The sequence below is a fragment of the Thermoascus crustaceus genome (genome assembly GCF_041956765.1).
Source record: "Thermoascus crustaceus strain CBS 181.67 unplaced genomic scaffold VTN00scaffold_3, whole genome shotgun sequence".
Classification (NCBI taxonomy): domain Eukaryota; kingdom Fungi; phylum Ascomycota; class Eurotiomycetes; order Eurotiales; family Thermoascaceae; genus Thermoascus; species Thermoascus crustaceus.
This window is the reverse complement of record NW_027192529.1, coordinates 1,250,798-1,264,812: the sequence shown is the minus strand read 5'-3', so window position 1 is coordinate 1,264,812 and position 14,015 is coordinate 1,250,798. Positions and strand designations below refer to the sequence as shown.

At 48.0% G+C, this 14,015-nt stretch overlaps 5 protein-coding genes across 5 annotated transcripts; all 5 read right to left on the bottom strand.

The window, feature by feature from the left end:
• Positions 1 to 322: 322 nt before the first annotated feature.
• VTN00DRAFT_5636 (uncharacterized protein) lies at positions 323 to 728 on the bottom strand (the record flags this gene model as incomplete). Its single annotated transcript, XM_069432188.1, has 2 exons — positions 323 to 445; positions 552 to 728. 2 exons carry the CDS (start codon positions 726 to 728, stop codon positions 323 to 325), a joined length of 300 nt encoding a protein of 99 aa, XP_069288073.1.
• An 81-nt stretch (positions 729 to 809) lies between these two features.
• Positions 810 to 3,011, bottom strand: VTN00DRAFT_5635 (uncharacterized protein; the record flags this gene model as incomplete). The annotated part of the gene is made up of 12 exons (XM_069432187.1): positions 810 to 1,005; positions 1,105 to 1,136; positions 1,213 to 1,307; positions 1,378 to 1,446; positions 1,514 to 1,557; positions 1,624 to 1,663; positions 1,737 to 1,753; positions 2,254 to 2,372; positions 2,436 to 2,604; positions 2,660 to 2,721; positions 2,776 to 2,825; positions 2,894 to 3,011. 12 exons carry the CDS (start codon positions 3,009 to 3,011, stop codon positions 810 to 812), a joined length of 1,011 nt encoding a protein of 336 aa, XP_069288072.1.
• Positions 3,012 to 6,185: 3,174 nt separating this feature from the next.
• On the bottom strand, positions 6,186 to 7,833 carry VTN00DRAFT_5634 (uncharacterized protein; the record flags this gene model as incomplete). Its single annotated transcript, XM_069432186.1, has 4 exons — positions 6,186 to 6,348; positions 6,458 to 6,733; positions 6,807 to 6,912; positions 6,990 to 7,833. The coding sequence occupies 4 exons, from the start codon at positions 7,831 to 7,833 to the stop codon at positions 6,186 to 6,188; spliced, it is 1,389 nt and encodes a 462-aa protein (XP_069288071.1).
• Positions 7,834 to 8,583: 750 nt separating this feature from the next.
• VTN00DRAFT_5633 (uncharacterized protein) lies at positions 8,584 to 10,023 on the bottom strand (the record flags this gene model as incomplete). Its single annotated transcript, XM_069432185.1, has 3 exons — positions 8,584 to 9,645; positions 9,749 to 9,888; positions 9,954 to 10,023. 3 exons carry the CDS (start codon positions 10,021 to 10,023, stop codon positions 8,584 to 8,586), a joined length of 1,272 nt encoding a protein of 423 aa, XP_069288070.1.
• Positions 10,024 to 11,584: 1,561 nt separating this feature from the next.
• Positions 11,585 to 13,325, bottom strand: VTN00DRAFT_5632 (uncharacterized protein; the record flags this gene model as incomplete). The annotated part of the gene is made up of 4 exons (XM_069432184.1): positions 11,585 to 11,767; positions 11,851 to 12,342; positions 12,416 to 12,926; positions 12,994 to 13,325. The coding sequence occupies 4 exons, from the start codon at positions 13,323 to 13,325 to the stop codon at positions 11,585 to 11,587; spliced, it is 1,518 nt and encodes a 505-aa protein (XP_069288069.1).
• Between the last annotated feature and the right edge of the window lie 690 nt (positions 13,326 to 14,015).

Sequence of the window (14,015 nt, the reverse complement as noted above, 5' to 3'; positions counted from 1 at the left end):
TCTAGCCCGAGCATACGCAGTATGTACATACATATTTGTTTTGCATATCATATCACAGCATACCTAAAGATGGTACGCATATCAATCACATCACTTAGAAATTCTAATATTAATACTAGCAGTATAGGACTAGTATAGGAACAGAGAAAGAAAAGGCATAGACATAGGCATAGGCAATAGGCATGGATGATCAATAAATATTCCAAGAACATACCTACATAGATATTCCTTCAGGCCAGACTGGACTAGATTAAAACTGTAAAAGATTGTGCGTCATTATCATCATGCAGACTGAGCAACTCTTAACCCCTCTTCTTCCTGCTCAATCGTCCTCTTCCGCCCCGTGAACCAGTACATCCCACCCAGACCGAACGGGAGGATCCACCCCGGCGAGACTGACGACAGTGACGATGCCGATGCAGATCGGGGCGTAGTTGAGGGATTGCTTTGCATTCAATCAACCAGTTAAAACCAAACCCAAGGCGAGATCACAATGGAATTGAATCGGGATGGAATGGAGAGGAAGGGTCTTAGAGCGAAACAGGAAACACCTGCGGCAGCAACAGCACGGCGAACGTCAGCATGATATACAGCCCCGCGATCATAGCAAGGTAGGGCCCGTATCGGCCGAGGTTCCAGCAGGCCGCGGGCTCGAAGCGGTCCCGGCCGACGGTGTGTCGCGCGACGATGGGGATCAGGTAGGAGAAGTTGGTTGCGATTGTGCACATAAGTAGATATTGAGTTTGGTACATGTACATGTACATGTGCAGTAGGTAGGTAGATATTCAGCGTAATTGGGGGAGCGGGGCCTATGGGGTGTAACTGCTTACGTCGCAGTGATAGCGGAGAACGCTACTTCGGAACCGATGACGGGCGCAGGTGATCGCGATGCTGAGGACGTAGACCAGGAAGGCGGAGTTGACGGAGATCTTTCTGCCGTTGAGACGTCGGAAGTATTTGGAGAATGGGAGGACGCCGTCCCGTGAGATGGGCGAAGGTGACTCGCTAGTTATTAGAGAGGGATAGATATGTCATGTTAGATTTTTGTATGTTCAGTGCGGCTGCTGGAGGAGATGAATTGTCTTGTTTTGTATGTCGACTTACCTGAGCTGATAGAAGCAGGAGGCTGTCGCGCACTGGATTTTGCTAAAGATCAGTATATGTCCTATCTATCTGGCGTCTTTTATATTTCTTCTTTTCTGTTCAACTTACCGTCGAATCAACCCATAAAAGGGACAGGATCGCAACGGCTCCATTCGGTCCAATCAGCTGGACTAGATACTCGGCCCAGTTGTTGGAGTATTTGGCTTGAGAAGTTTCCCGGTCAGAGTTGTATGTCCCTATGTACATACGTGAGACAGGTTCAAAAATACTGACCTGAAATGATCTTGTCAAAATCTTGCATGCAGAACAGAATGAGTATGAGAGTAGGGACGGAACCGATCCCTGCATAGTACCTAACTTAGCATCCGCGATGGCAAAAAGCCAGGTATCAGCTCGGTTTTCTACATACAAGCTGAAAATGTGGACATCCACATCCCTCTTGCGACCACTATGCTAGGGCGAAGTCAGCGTTGTGAAGTATGTATAGATATGTGGACATCAACATCAGTATGACCTTACCTCGCATCGTTGGTCTCTTCTGCCAGATGGGCTGAGATGTCTGTGAAGACGTTAGTCCAAGATACCCAATCTTTTGAAAACAGATGCATAATTATAATATCGTGAGAGCATACCGTATCCGTAGAAGACCCTATCTATGCAGTCAGTCTCCCACGTAGGTCAAACAATAACGCAGCTCACCATACTCCAAAAAGGATCCCGATTATCCAACAGTAAGAACCCGAAGCTTGCTTCTCAGGTCCAAAGTTTATGCCATTATAGAAGTTATCGAATACTCCACTGCGGGATTGGAAGTGGCCGGACGCCTTGGAAAAATATTGGTAATGCTCTCAGCAAGTGTAGTCACGCAAGTGGAGAATAAATGGTTACCTTTGCCGGAAACCACGTCCAATACAATGTGAGGATTGTGAAGAAAATGACTATCGCGAAGCGGAAATACTATTGACTGTGTCCGTCAGTTTTGACATGTCAAGGGAGAAGAGGAGATGGGTCCCACGTACAGAACCCGCTGAGAAATGACGTTGGGAAGCATTGCGAAAAACATCCCGATCGATCTAAACGCAAGTTCTTAGTCGAGGACTAAGTTATACACAAGACAGCAGGGAGATGTACGTCAATAGCTAGGAAAACCATCCTTTCTCCAGGATCTCAGCATTGGGATACTTGATTTCCAATGCGGAGAGGAGGAAGTTCGTCGAGCCTTGCTGCACGCCGGGTACGATACAGATCCAACCGGCCCAGTTCCACCACTGTCGACGCCAATTAGATTAGACCTCCTATACTGCTTTGTGGTGGCAGTCAATGAGACTTACAGCGGTCATCCAACTGAGAAACGGCCCCCATTTAGGCCCCCCTGATCTGTAGCTCCAGAAATATATCCCGCCAGCAGTCGGTAGTGCAGCTGCGATTTCTGCCATGACTAGTAAAACAATGGAAGATAATCCACTGACCATGGTCCAATTGGCGAAGGCAGATTTTGGACTGTAGAGGCATGTTAGTAACATATATAGGAATAGTGTGCAGTCTATCCGTTTACATACCACCGGAGTACATAATCCAACCGAAGAGTACGAAGATGCCGGAGACGAAGTTCATGGACTACTTCCTATTAGCAAGGCAAAGAGAAAGTCTGTTCGATGCCTATGGACTGACAGCAAAAGTAGCCGCCCAGCTCTCGAAGAGACCAAGGTGTCTGAAGAATTCTACTCGACGTCAGTATGTACATCGAACGTACTCCGCTTCCTTCCCAGTGTCACTCTCGAACACTCACCCTGCTTATAACCCAACTGAGCGAGACGGTACTCATCTTGGGTAAGAACTTTACCCTCAGCTACGTCTTTGACTGGTTGCGTCTTTGAGAATGTCTGATCCTTGTTCTTTTCGGCCATATTGGCTACCATGTTTTGAGTCGCGATGAATCAGACCAAGAGGGCTTGATGTTTCTTGATTCAGACATGGCGATCTCGTCCCTTTTCATATCATATCATTATACTCAGCTGAGGATGCAGTATCAGATAGTCCAAGAATGGGGTTGACCTGGGTGCTTATCATCGCGCATGTCCGCCAGTGCATGCATGCCAGGATAATGGTTGGTCGCAGTCCTCTGTTCCAGACAAGGCCGACAACTGATACAACAAGAACAATAATATCTCTTCCAGGGATTGTAGCGTTCCATGTTTATGATAAGACTTTTTTTTCCCTGGCACTTCTTTGGATCAGGCATCCCCGCCTGAGCAACTACGCTCGGGAGTCCCGACCGCTTCACTGAGATATCATGTCCGTGGCCTGCTGAGAAGGATGGTTAATGGCCTGGGAAGGAAGCCCGTAGTAATGGTATTGTGGTGGCTGCTGTTGCTGATTTAGGGGCGACAGCGCCGAGGTGTATGCAGAGGGCCGGCGCCGCAATAAGTCACTATGCGTAGATAACAACAGCTCTGGCGATTGAGTCCCTTCTGCATGCGCTTTCGGTGGTAGCACTTGAAGGTGAAGCTGCAACCGCTCGCCTTTATTTCCTTTGTCGTTTGCCAGCCAAGGATCGCCAAGTCTGGGATACAATACCCTGACACAGATATCGTTGAGTACACTATAGGCAAAGGAGTCTGATGAGGCAATGTTTCAGTTGGGAGTGGCAATGGTGCTCTGGAAACAGTAATGTGGATTTTGGTGTATACAGGATAGGGAAATGATGAGAGGAATATCAAGGTAGCAGCAAAGTTTCTTCGAACTTTGCCCAAGTAGGATGGCAATGAAGAATAACAGAACTTCGTTGGCAATCATAGCTATCGATTATTAAGAATGAGAGGAGGACTGATGACCAACCTCAAACAGGTAGGTCATTGCACAAGTCCAAAGAAAATTACAAAAGAGAAAGATCCTCAACCATTCCATCAGGTTCGGCAGTTGCTACCGTCATCACAGATCTGCCAGCTAACCCAGTTCAAAGGCACATCAAAGTTCGCGTTTTGCAGACCATTCTCCCCATCCAACTACAGGCCACAGTTTGACGCCTACATGAAGAAGTCAGTAATTATTCTGCCAATTGCAAATAATGAACAGTGTGGTGGGCAGCTGGCCCTTCCGATGCAGAGTTATAAGGAGGTCCTTCAACGTATACAGCAGATTACACCTCCAGCACCATTGCAGGCATATGGATGGCTAAAGCACAAGTCAGTATATTAACATCAGTGGATGGAAACTAGCTCTCGGGCACTCACTCTGCAGGGCATTGTGTGTCTGGGTAGTAGATTTCCTATGTTGTAATGTTCATCAGTTCTAAGTTTCCGACTCTTTGCCCCATGTTGTAGAGTTCAGCATAGTATGGGTCGGTTAGGCACATACAATGCAGTCATATTGTTTCAACATTTTAGTTAGCCTTCCATGCTCATACAAAAAAAACGGAGTTGCTCTTGTGATATATTGATCTACATACTTGTCTTTTGTCTGCAGGAGCGGCAACTGCGACAGCAGCCAAGGCAATGAGGATGTTCAAGAAGCGCATGATGGAAATTGTGGATGGAAAAGAAAAGATGTAAGTTGTTCGACTTTGATTATATCTTTTCCTGACTTGCAACTGAAGAGCAGATGAGGATGGAACAAGAGAGGGCTATTTATACCTTTGGTAGACTGTCTATAACAATCACTTCTTATGATTCATTGGCCAACCACAACATGAATTATCCATATTGTGTCTGATTTCGAAGGATTCAGGATGTCGATCCTGAACGCTACTACTGCAATATATTGTGACCTTAGTATGACTGCAGGACCTATTTTACGTATGTATTAGGCCAGGACATAATTGGTTTCGAGGGTTATGGGCAAAGATATCGCACGGTTAAGCACCTAAGCTCACAGGCCTTCATGCGGGCTGGGTGGCCCAGAGTGTGCCTGTCAGGGCTCAGCACCACTTCTGCAGATATATCAGCGAATCAGTGCCTCAAAATGTCAGTTGGCCAACTGGAATGACAGGTTTTTTGTGTTTTCCGTTGCAACATCTGCATGCATAACTCCGGGCTTAGCCTCATGGCGCGCTTGCCACAGTACAGTTAACCATATGATTCTCAAGAAAACAAAACTGAAAAAGAAATGAAAAGAAAAGAGAAGAAGAAAGTTTGGCACATGTTTCCTGGTCCTTGGCTACCATAGTCTTCTCGGTTCCTTCCACCCCAAACTTCTGAAGGTCAATCATAAATACATCGATATCCTCCCATCCGTTCTTATAGAATCATGCGTCGCGACGGTAGATCCGAGGTAAATACCTGTGTTCGTAGTATCCGCTGCCTTTGTCGCCCATTGCAAAAGCACTGAAATTCCTCGACAGATCAGGCCATCCACCTCCGCCCAGGTCCAGCACACTTACGTAAATAATCCAATACCGTCCAATGGAAGAGGGATGATAGCTCGGAACGAGATTCGGGATGTTGATGAGTCGTGCAGTCCGGTCGGGTAGAGACGAATGTCATGGAGCACGATAAAGCAACGCGAATGCAGCTAGCATACCGGTAGAATTGCTGATCCACCGGTGGACTTTCAGCCCTGGTCCATCATCTTGGAGGAACATGTCATGGCGTATGTTGCACTAAAGGACCGATTCGCCTCTTCCTTGCCCGCTTGCTCGAAGGCGGGGATGATACTGGCGGCGACGACTCAAGCCGACATTGTGATCCGGGGAGAGGAAGTACACTCCAATATCGCCGCCTTTGTTGTATAGGTCGACCCTGTATCCGCTTTCTTGGAACGAGAAGATCTCCTATGGAGCTCCCACCCCGGCGAACACAAATAAGTTCTTTTTTCCCAACAGTTACCTATTGACAATATCATAAGGGTCTCCTAGAACATATGTGTGACCAGATACTTGGAGAGGTACCCGCGTTGCCTTTTCTGTTTGATTGAAGTAATTGACATAGTGCTAGCAGCTAGACTTCAGATTGCGTCTCGAGACTAGGACCATGCTTCTGAATTGATATTAACAAAGTATTTGTCACTGCATGTCAACATGTTGATGTTTCTCTGAGGAATTTTACACACGCCTTTACTTTTTTAATTCCGCAGTTTCCATTTGGCTATATTTTCATACGCCATTTCCACTTATAGTTCAAGCAAGCCCATCTAGCCATGACGAACAGCAGTAACGCCAGGACCAGGATGCTTCCAAGGTAAGCAACCATAGCTCGCGTGCCGATTTTTTCCAGCATCTCTCCTCCAATTGGAATGCAGATAAGGGTCCTGGGCAGTTCCAGATTCAGTGTGCTTGAGTTAGTTCCGCGACTTATTCGCAACGACAGGATAAAAAAAAGGGTAATGTGATGAAAGAAGATTAAAGAGGTTGACATACGCGAAGCTGACCAGAGAGTAGCAAGTGCCAAACCTCATCCCAATCTCAGTAACCTTGGAGATCTGCCCGATGCAGACCGGGGCCAGACTGATGAACGAACCTGAGGCCAGTCCGAAAAGTGCGCTGAAAACACAGAGCCCCGGCAGCGAGTGCCCGAACGGCAACCATATTGCGAAGATGACAGTTGCACCCACGGCAATCAAGAAGGTAAGCGTGTTGATACGGCCATAGCGGTCAGCGATGATGCCAACGAAGAATCGCCCAATGCAGTTGCCCCTGTTTGTTTAGATTGCTATGTCAGTGAAGAAGGAAAAAGAAGTATTGGACGGGGAGATCAGGTAGCACAGACACATTCAGCACTGCAAGCAATGTGATACTGGTATTGGTGCTGAACCCCTGCATGACGATATAGGTTGGAAATAGACCCAGACCGGCGAATACCTCGAGTTCCAGACCTGTCCACATCTCAGCTCCTTTTCTAGAAGAACAAATATCCCCATCATCAAGGCGCAGTGGGTGAATAAATACGTACTGAATATCCCAATACTTAACAACGTAAACCGCGGGTCCTTGAAGCATTTCAGATTCACTGCCCCCTTCGACCGTCCGTTTGGCAGTCTGGACTTCACAAGAGATGATCCCACGATACACATCACCATCACCAGGAACGCAAGCAGCCTGATCCCCCATTTGAACCCCCATCTTGCAAAGCCCGCTCTGAGTATAAAGGGGAATATGGTACCCCCGACTCCAGAACCAGCCATCGCGATCCCCATCGCCAGGGCAGCTCTCTGTCGGAACCATTGCGGTACAGCTGCCATGCCAGTCGTACTCACCAGCGCTGCGCCGATCCCGCCCAGGACGCCAAAGCACAGCAGGAACTGCCAGTAGACCTTGCATTCGGCAAGCAGGAACAGACTGACAACGTAGCAACACGAGCCCGCCAGCACGATTCCCTTGGGGCCGTAACGGTCAAATAGTGGTCCGACCTGCACACCCAGCATGAGTGCCAGGAAGACAAAGAGACCCGGGATCCAGCCGACGTCGCGCGTTGTATAGTTTGCAAGTTGATGCGCAGCGAAATACGCCTGCAGGACGCCCACGGAGTTCATGAGACCGTAGGAGGCCATGAGGAGGAAGAAGGATCCCAGCACTACCAGCCATGAATTAAGGCCTCCATCTGGGAAGTTCTCACCCGGATCAGTGGTGTTGGTCATGCTACGTTCGGCGGTGTTGGAGGGATCCGGAGGCTCATCTTCGATCGAGACAGCAGAAGACAGACCTGCCTCTTCGTCGACAATCAAGTTCGACAAGGGCTGTCGATGGTTTAGTTGAGGGTTAGAAGTAACTGAGACATCTGACACTTTTTGCTGCATCTTGGAAAAAGGTCTATATAACTGGAGCGAAGGGTATCTGATAAATCTTGGTAAGTAAATGAGAGAAGAGAACGCGAGATGCTAAAATACAGTTTTAGAACCTCCCACACCGCAATTTGGATATCAAAGACGATTGCCTCGTTATCTCTGGTGCGAAGCACTAAGTTCTAGAACATTTAGAAATAGGAAAATTGTTCCGCATGAGTCACTATTGCATTAGCGAGGGCGGATTTAGGAGGGGTAAAGGTGGAGGTGGGACTATATGACATTCCACGCCCTACGCACTACATGAGTAGCTCCAAACCCCACAGCTTGAAGGGATACCTTACCAAAATCAGTGAGAATATGTACTACGGCGTTGGCTTCATGGTAGGGACCTGAGCTCCGGCTAGATATCAGGATGATACATTCAACTAAGCTGCACAATATGGTACGCGGAGATAACGTATGCCCGATTGAGTGTCTTCGATTTCTCTGAGAAAATTCATTTCTAAAGGACCAGCGGAAAGAAATGAAACCTCTGTATTTATTCACATGGTGAAGAAAAAAAAAATAAAGGCCCCCGAAGGTCCCCAAGAGATGGCATCTCAACCTTTTCCCAGCAAAGCTGAAGAAAAAATCGAAGAAAAAGCCTCCCGAAAATGATGTAATAATATACAGTGATCGAAAGATGATATTCATCAAGCCCACTGCTTTCTCGTCCCCCACGCAAATGTCATTTCTTCATCTTCTCGATTGAGAGGGAAATTTTCACAGAAAACCCCAGTACTTCTCAGTGCCAAAGGTCCAGCTGTCATCCTTTTTCCACCTGTCATCGAAAGCAGAAAACAGGATAATGCCACCGTCCGGGAAGCTACTCTTCAAGCTAGAGATCGCTTTCTGTTGGTTCTCCCTCGATGGGACGGCCTTACCGTTAGCCTGACCGGCATGTGGCCATCCAGACTCCGTGATAACGACCCTCTTTCCACCGGCTGCAGCAGAAACCTGTCTCGCTTGTTCCTTAACGTAGGCGCCTGCTTGTTCCGGTGTCATGTAAGCTTCAAAGAAGGCGTGGCAGTTCGCCGCACAGTAATCAGACGCCCGGCAGATCTCAGGATGCTGGATCATCGCATTGAACGTGTCGACAGTGACGACAGGTCCCTTATATCCTGCAGCTCGAAGGGTCTGACGCGCAGAATTGATGGCGCCAACGACTTGGGCTGGGATATTCTGTCCCTTGTTGACAAGTTCGTTTCCAATGGAGATGGTGTTGAAATGGGACCAATCACCCTTGGCAGCTTGAATGATCGTTCTAAGACCGCCCGATAGATCGCTCAAGTCGAAGATCCCAGCGAAGATTTTCATGTTGTACCTCTTGGCTGCGTTCAAGACAGTGGTCACCTGGTTGCAGTCCACGCCGTAGATGCGGACGACAGGATAATCGAGAAATTTCTGGAAATCGGCGTAGACCTGATCCTGGGACTTGCAGGTACTGTCGGCGTTGTAAGGAGAATACACGATGCCAAACTTATTGAACGCAACAGGTACATTCTCGTCTACAGGAGGCGACGACACAGTCGCGGAAGCAGGCGCTGGCACCTTAGTAGTTGGTTGCTCTACTGGAGGAGGCTGAGGAGCCGACGTCACTTGAACAGGAGGAACTTCCGTCGTCGGTTCCTCCACTGGAGGAGCAGGAGGAACAGGAGGCGAAGGAGGCAGAGGAATCGACGTCTGCTGAAATGGAGGAAGAGTAGGAACTTCAATAGTCGGTTCCACAGGCATCGACGGAGGAGAAGCTGGAACTTGAACCTGAAGAGTGGGTTCAGCAGGCACCTCAATCCAGACGTATGTTAGTATAACTATATCTTCCCAATCTAGGCACCTTGCCCAAGTGACCTGGGCAATGGCTATATCATGATGTTAATTTTTTCAGTACCTCCACAGAAGTCGTCGTAACACAGCCCTTGGTCTCCACACTCAGTGTGCTCCCGTACTGATTGACATGAACGATAATCTCAGTGGGAATCGTGACATATTCATATTTCACCGCGACGTTTCGCTTCTTGCGATGATAGCCTGTTTGTTTAGCCACAACTTCCATTCATATCACAACATCACGCGCAGTTTTATTCATCACATACTATGGGGTGTTGCAATGGCGCTCTGGATTAGTGCCAGTGCCAGAACAGCAAGAAAGACAAGTGCCTTCATGATGAAGGAACCAGTTGCGTGTGTTTGTAGACCTGCAGAACAGGTCAATTTGAGGTTGTGAAGAGAGCTTATCGTATCTGGACACTAGGCCTGGAAATCAAGAGAAATTAAATCAGCGCTCAGTGAAGATCAGTGAAGAGAGAGACAGAGATGTACAGCGAGAAGAATCAGGTCTATTAAACCATGTGAAATTCTGTCTGGGGAGCATAATAAAGTGGCGTGGTTGCGATATCAAGTGGGGTGGTAGGAATGACAGCTGATAAACAGAATGATATAAACCAGAAACCAGTCAAATCGAATATCATGATAACTGTAATGCATACGTACCTGCTTGATGGTTACTGATCAGATTCTTAGTTTGTGTCTGTGAGGAATGTGTGGTGAGTTGCCATAACAATCACTCCGGAATGCCAATAACCCTAATCCGAAATGTGTGAATTTGACGGGAAGGTCCCCGGACTTTTTGATTATTAGAGGAATTGACCATGTCTCAGTATGCCATTAACTCAGGAGAAAATGTGAGACAAGATAATTCTGAGCAGTCTAGAAGTCACTATTGAGAATGGCCAGGGCTTGAGAATACACTGTTTGAGTTCTCATATCTTGTCAGGATCTTCCCAACTCTACCGTGAGAAAGATGACGCCCATGTTCTTTTGGCAAGAATAATATTGTCGGATTTTTCCACAAGATATTTCCAAGGAAAAGTTTTACATAGGGCCTGGGTGTGGTTTACACTGCAGCTTTTGAATTGCTAGGATAGGTTGTTGCCCAGAAGTTAATGATACTCTGATACTAAGTGGATATTCGCGTCGTGAGATGATACTTTCCATGCAGCAATCGAGCCGAGCATGAGGGAAAGAAACGGCGCCACTTTTGTTAGTTCTTTGGCTTCCTCGATGTTCTAGGCTCGAAAGTCCTTCAGCCCCTTAGTCGTCGCACGGAACCACCGGAGAGCATTCCACACAGCCACATCTGACAGCTGCGAATAATCATTGACAGATCTACTCGATTCTCCGAATCCTCGGGCTTTTCCAGCCCAATTTCTTGCGCAGCTAGAGCACAGAGCCTTTACCTAACAAAGTCATTCTCAGTGAAACGATTCCTAGCCCTCTGGTTGTCCTAAGCTTAGCCTTCAGTGTGCCGCTCCATGTATTGCTGAAAACAGTGTGGAGCAGCAAGAGAAACGTCTTATTAAAAATATCTACACTAAGAATACTCGTGTGGCCGAAGAAAAGAGCAAAACATGAAGGCCAAAAAGCACAGGTTCTAAGACTTGATGAGTCCGGTTTTGTCCAACTGCTTCTCAGGCATCGCACCCTGATCGGCGAAAGGCGAGTGAAAGTCGAGCCATCGAGGCTGTTGAGGGACAAGAGAAAAAGATATTCCCTCTGTTTTAGTTTGTGGCAGTGGCCACATTCGTAGAGAGGACATTAGAGGTCAGGTGATGAAGAGGCATGAGTGTACAGTACAAGGGAACAAAGAGCTCATGATACATGGGAAGGCCAGAATTGCAGTGACGTAAGCAGGGTCGTGCAAGGAACAATACTTATGTTCCAGACTTTATCTCTTCTTGCTCAGAACCTTCGTGATTGCGTGGCGGATAATGGTGCCCGCCTTCTCGACTTCTCTCTTCGTCAGGCCAGTCGTTAGGCAGACTTTGAGTGCCGGAGGAACAACTTGCTTCGGAGTGACATTGTCTGGAAGGCTCTTGAGACGCGTTATGAGAACTCCGTTTGCAAGACACTACAAGATGAGCCGTTAGCATCTTCCGGGAGTCTTGATTGTGCTCTACTATGCTGTGGACGAGGCAATTGAAAGGTACCTACCTCGTCGACGACATCCTGCAGCAAAAACTGCTGATCCTCGACAGACAAACGCTTGGAAGACACAACCTCTGGTTTAATAACCAAGATCATGATCGGGTTCTCCAGGGCGCTTGTGCAGTAGACCCAGTCGCTCCGCGGGTCCAGTTGTGCCCACATGACTTTGATATTCTCCCTCAACTGCATAATGAGTTCAGGGCTCGTCTGAAGGATATTGAGCGTCTCGCTCGCAGTCGTCGACAGAAGGGCCGGGAGCGCAGCAGAGAACGTGTACGCAGCCGCTGAGATGCGCTGGTGGTGAATGATCTCCTCAGATCCGGCGCAAAAGCCTCCTCCAGCAATAAGTGGTCCTGCCAGAGATCCCACGATCATATCAACTTCGGCTGCGTCAACGTTCTGGTGCTCCGTTACACCCCGTCCAGTCCTTCCAAGAACACCGAAAGACCACGTTTCATCGAGAATCAGTCGGAACTTGTACTTAAGCTTCAATTCAATCTGTCAAGAACAAGTCAGCAACACTGGAACTAGAAGATAGAATCTACGCCAAGGAAACAAGAGCAAAACCTACGATTTTCGGCAAGTCGACCATGTCACCGTAGGATTCAAACAAGCCCTCCGTTATGATGAACCTTCTCGTCAGCGGCTTCTTCGCCTGCTCCTTGGTGATCCGGTCCAGGACACGTTCCAAATCTTCCATGTCATTGTGCTCATACCACCGCACGGTACTGCGCGAGATCTGAATACCCTTCCGGATTGCATAGCTCACACCTTTATCGGCGACGATGATATCGCCACGTTTTGAAAAGGCCGGAATCACACTCGAGATGGTCGAGAATGCCTGAGCGTAGATGATGCAAGCAGGAGTTCCCAGAAAGGCAGCGACGTCCGCCTCCGTCTTCATATGGACGTCTTGGGTACCGTAGAAACCAGGAGGACCACAGGGTCCAACACCGTAGCTCCGAAGTGTCTGAATCGCCTTCTCCTTGAGCGTCTCATTCGCGTTGAAGTTGTAGAAGTTGTACGAGGCAAGGTTAGTGACCGTGCGGCCATTGGACAGTTTCGACTTCGGCCCCGTGGGTCTGTAGGTGGTAGAGAATTAGCAAGTCCTCATTCAGCGGTGTATTCCAGTCAGAGTTTACCACGTACCCAACAATCACCGCCCTCTTCTCTACTTCCGTCTCCTCGAGCGCACTCGGAGGTCCTACGAGGGGCTCTGGCGTCCAATCCTCCACCAAGTCATCTATCTCCTCTTCGGAGAGAGCGACAATGCCGGGTTTCGTCGAGTATTTGGGCGCGAGCAAGTAGCGGACTGCGAAGAGGAACAAAAACAGCTCAACAGCCGAGCGGACAGGATCATTCTGGTAGCTCGATTTCACGTAGCGCAGAAAGATGGCGGAACCAGGAAGGCGTTGAAATTGATTCGCGAACTCATGGAGGTAGACAAAGAGGAGGCGCTGGGCTTCCTGGAAATCCATCATGGCATTGTCTGTGCCCACAGCCTGGAGTTTAGAAGAGGGAAGGAGAAATAATGTTAGAGGGCGGTTAATGCAAGGTAAAAGGCCAAATAAAAAGAATGGACTACATATGCGAAGGGGAGAAAGTGAGCTAATCAGTCTCTCCTTCTGAAGTCAGACGGTGAAGCCTGGAAAGGGGAAATTCGATGCACGTGATATCGTGGCCTTAAGGCAGCCGGACGGCTTCCTTCCCCGATGAAGTACCAGACTTACTACAGTAGGTTGAGATGCTTCCGCCCAAGTTCTATTTGAATTTTGCCCGGGTTTTTCACGCTCTCAGAAAAAGGACTGGATTAATTTTTGAATTCACTACGGTCTGCGAGGGGTTTCCTGTCGACGCCCCGGAGCACGAGCTGTCCGGTAGTGCTCGGGTTGGAAGCTGAAACGTCCGGTAGAAAATGAAAATTACGGGACAGGAAACAAATTACCATGAATCTGACAGTGGCAATTTATTTCCAAGCCTTGGTTTAGATGCCACAGTTGGACGCATATTTGATTTAGACGGCAATACTAACACTAAACGAGGGAAGGGCTGGAGTACAATATTTCTTCTAGAGTCCCATACTTGTGCACATAAAAAATAAACAAAGCCAGTTAACACCTTGAGCATACAAAGAGACGGGCAATCAGGGAAGATTGAGGTCATTCATTAAT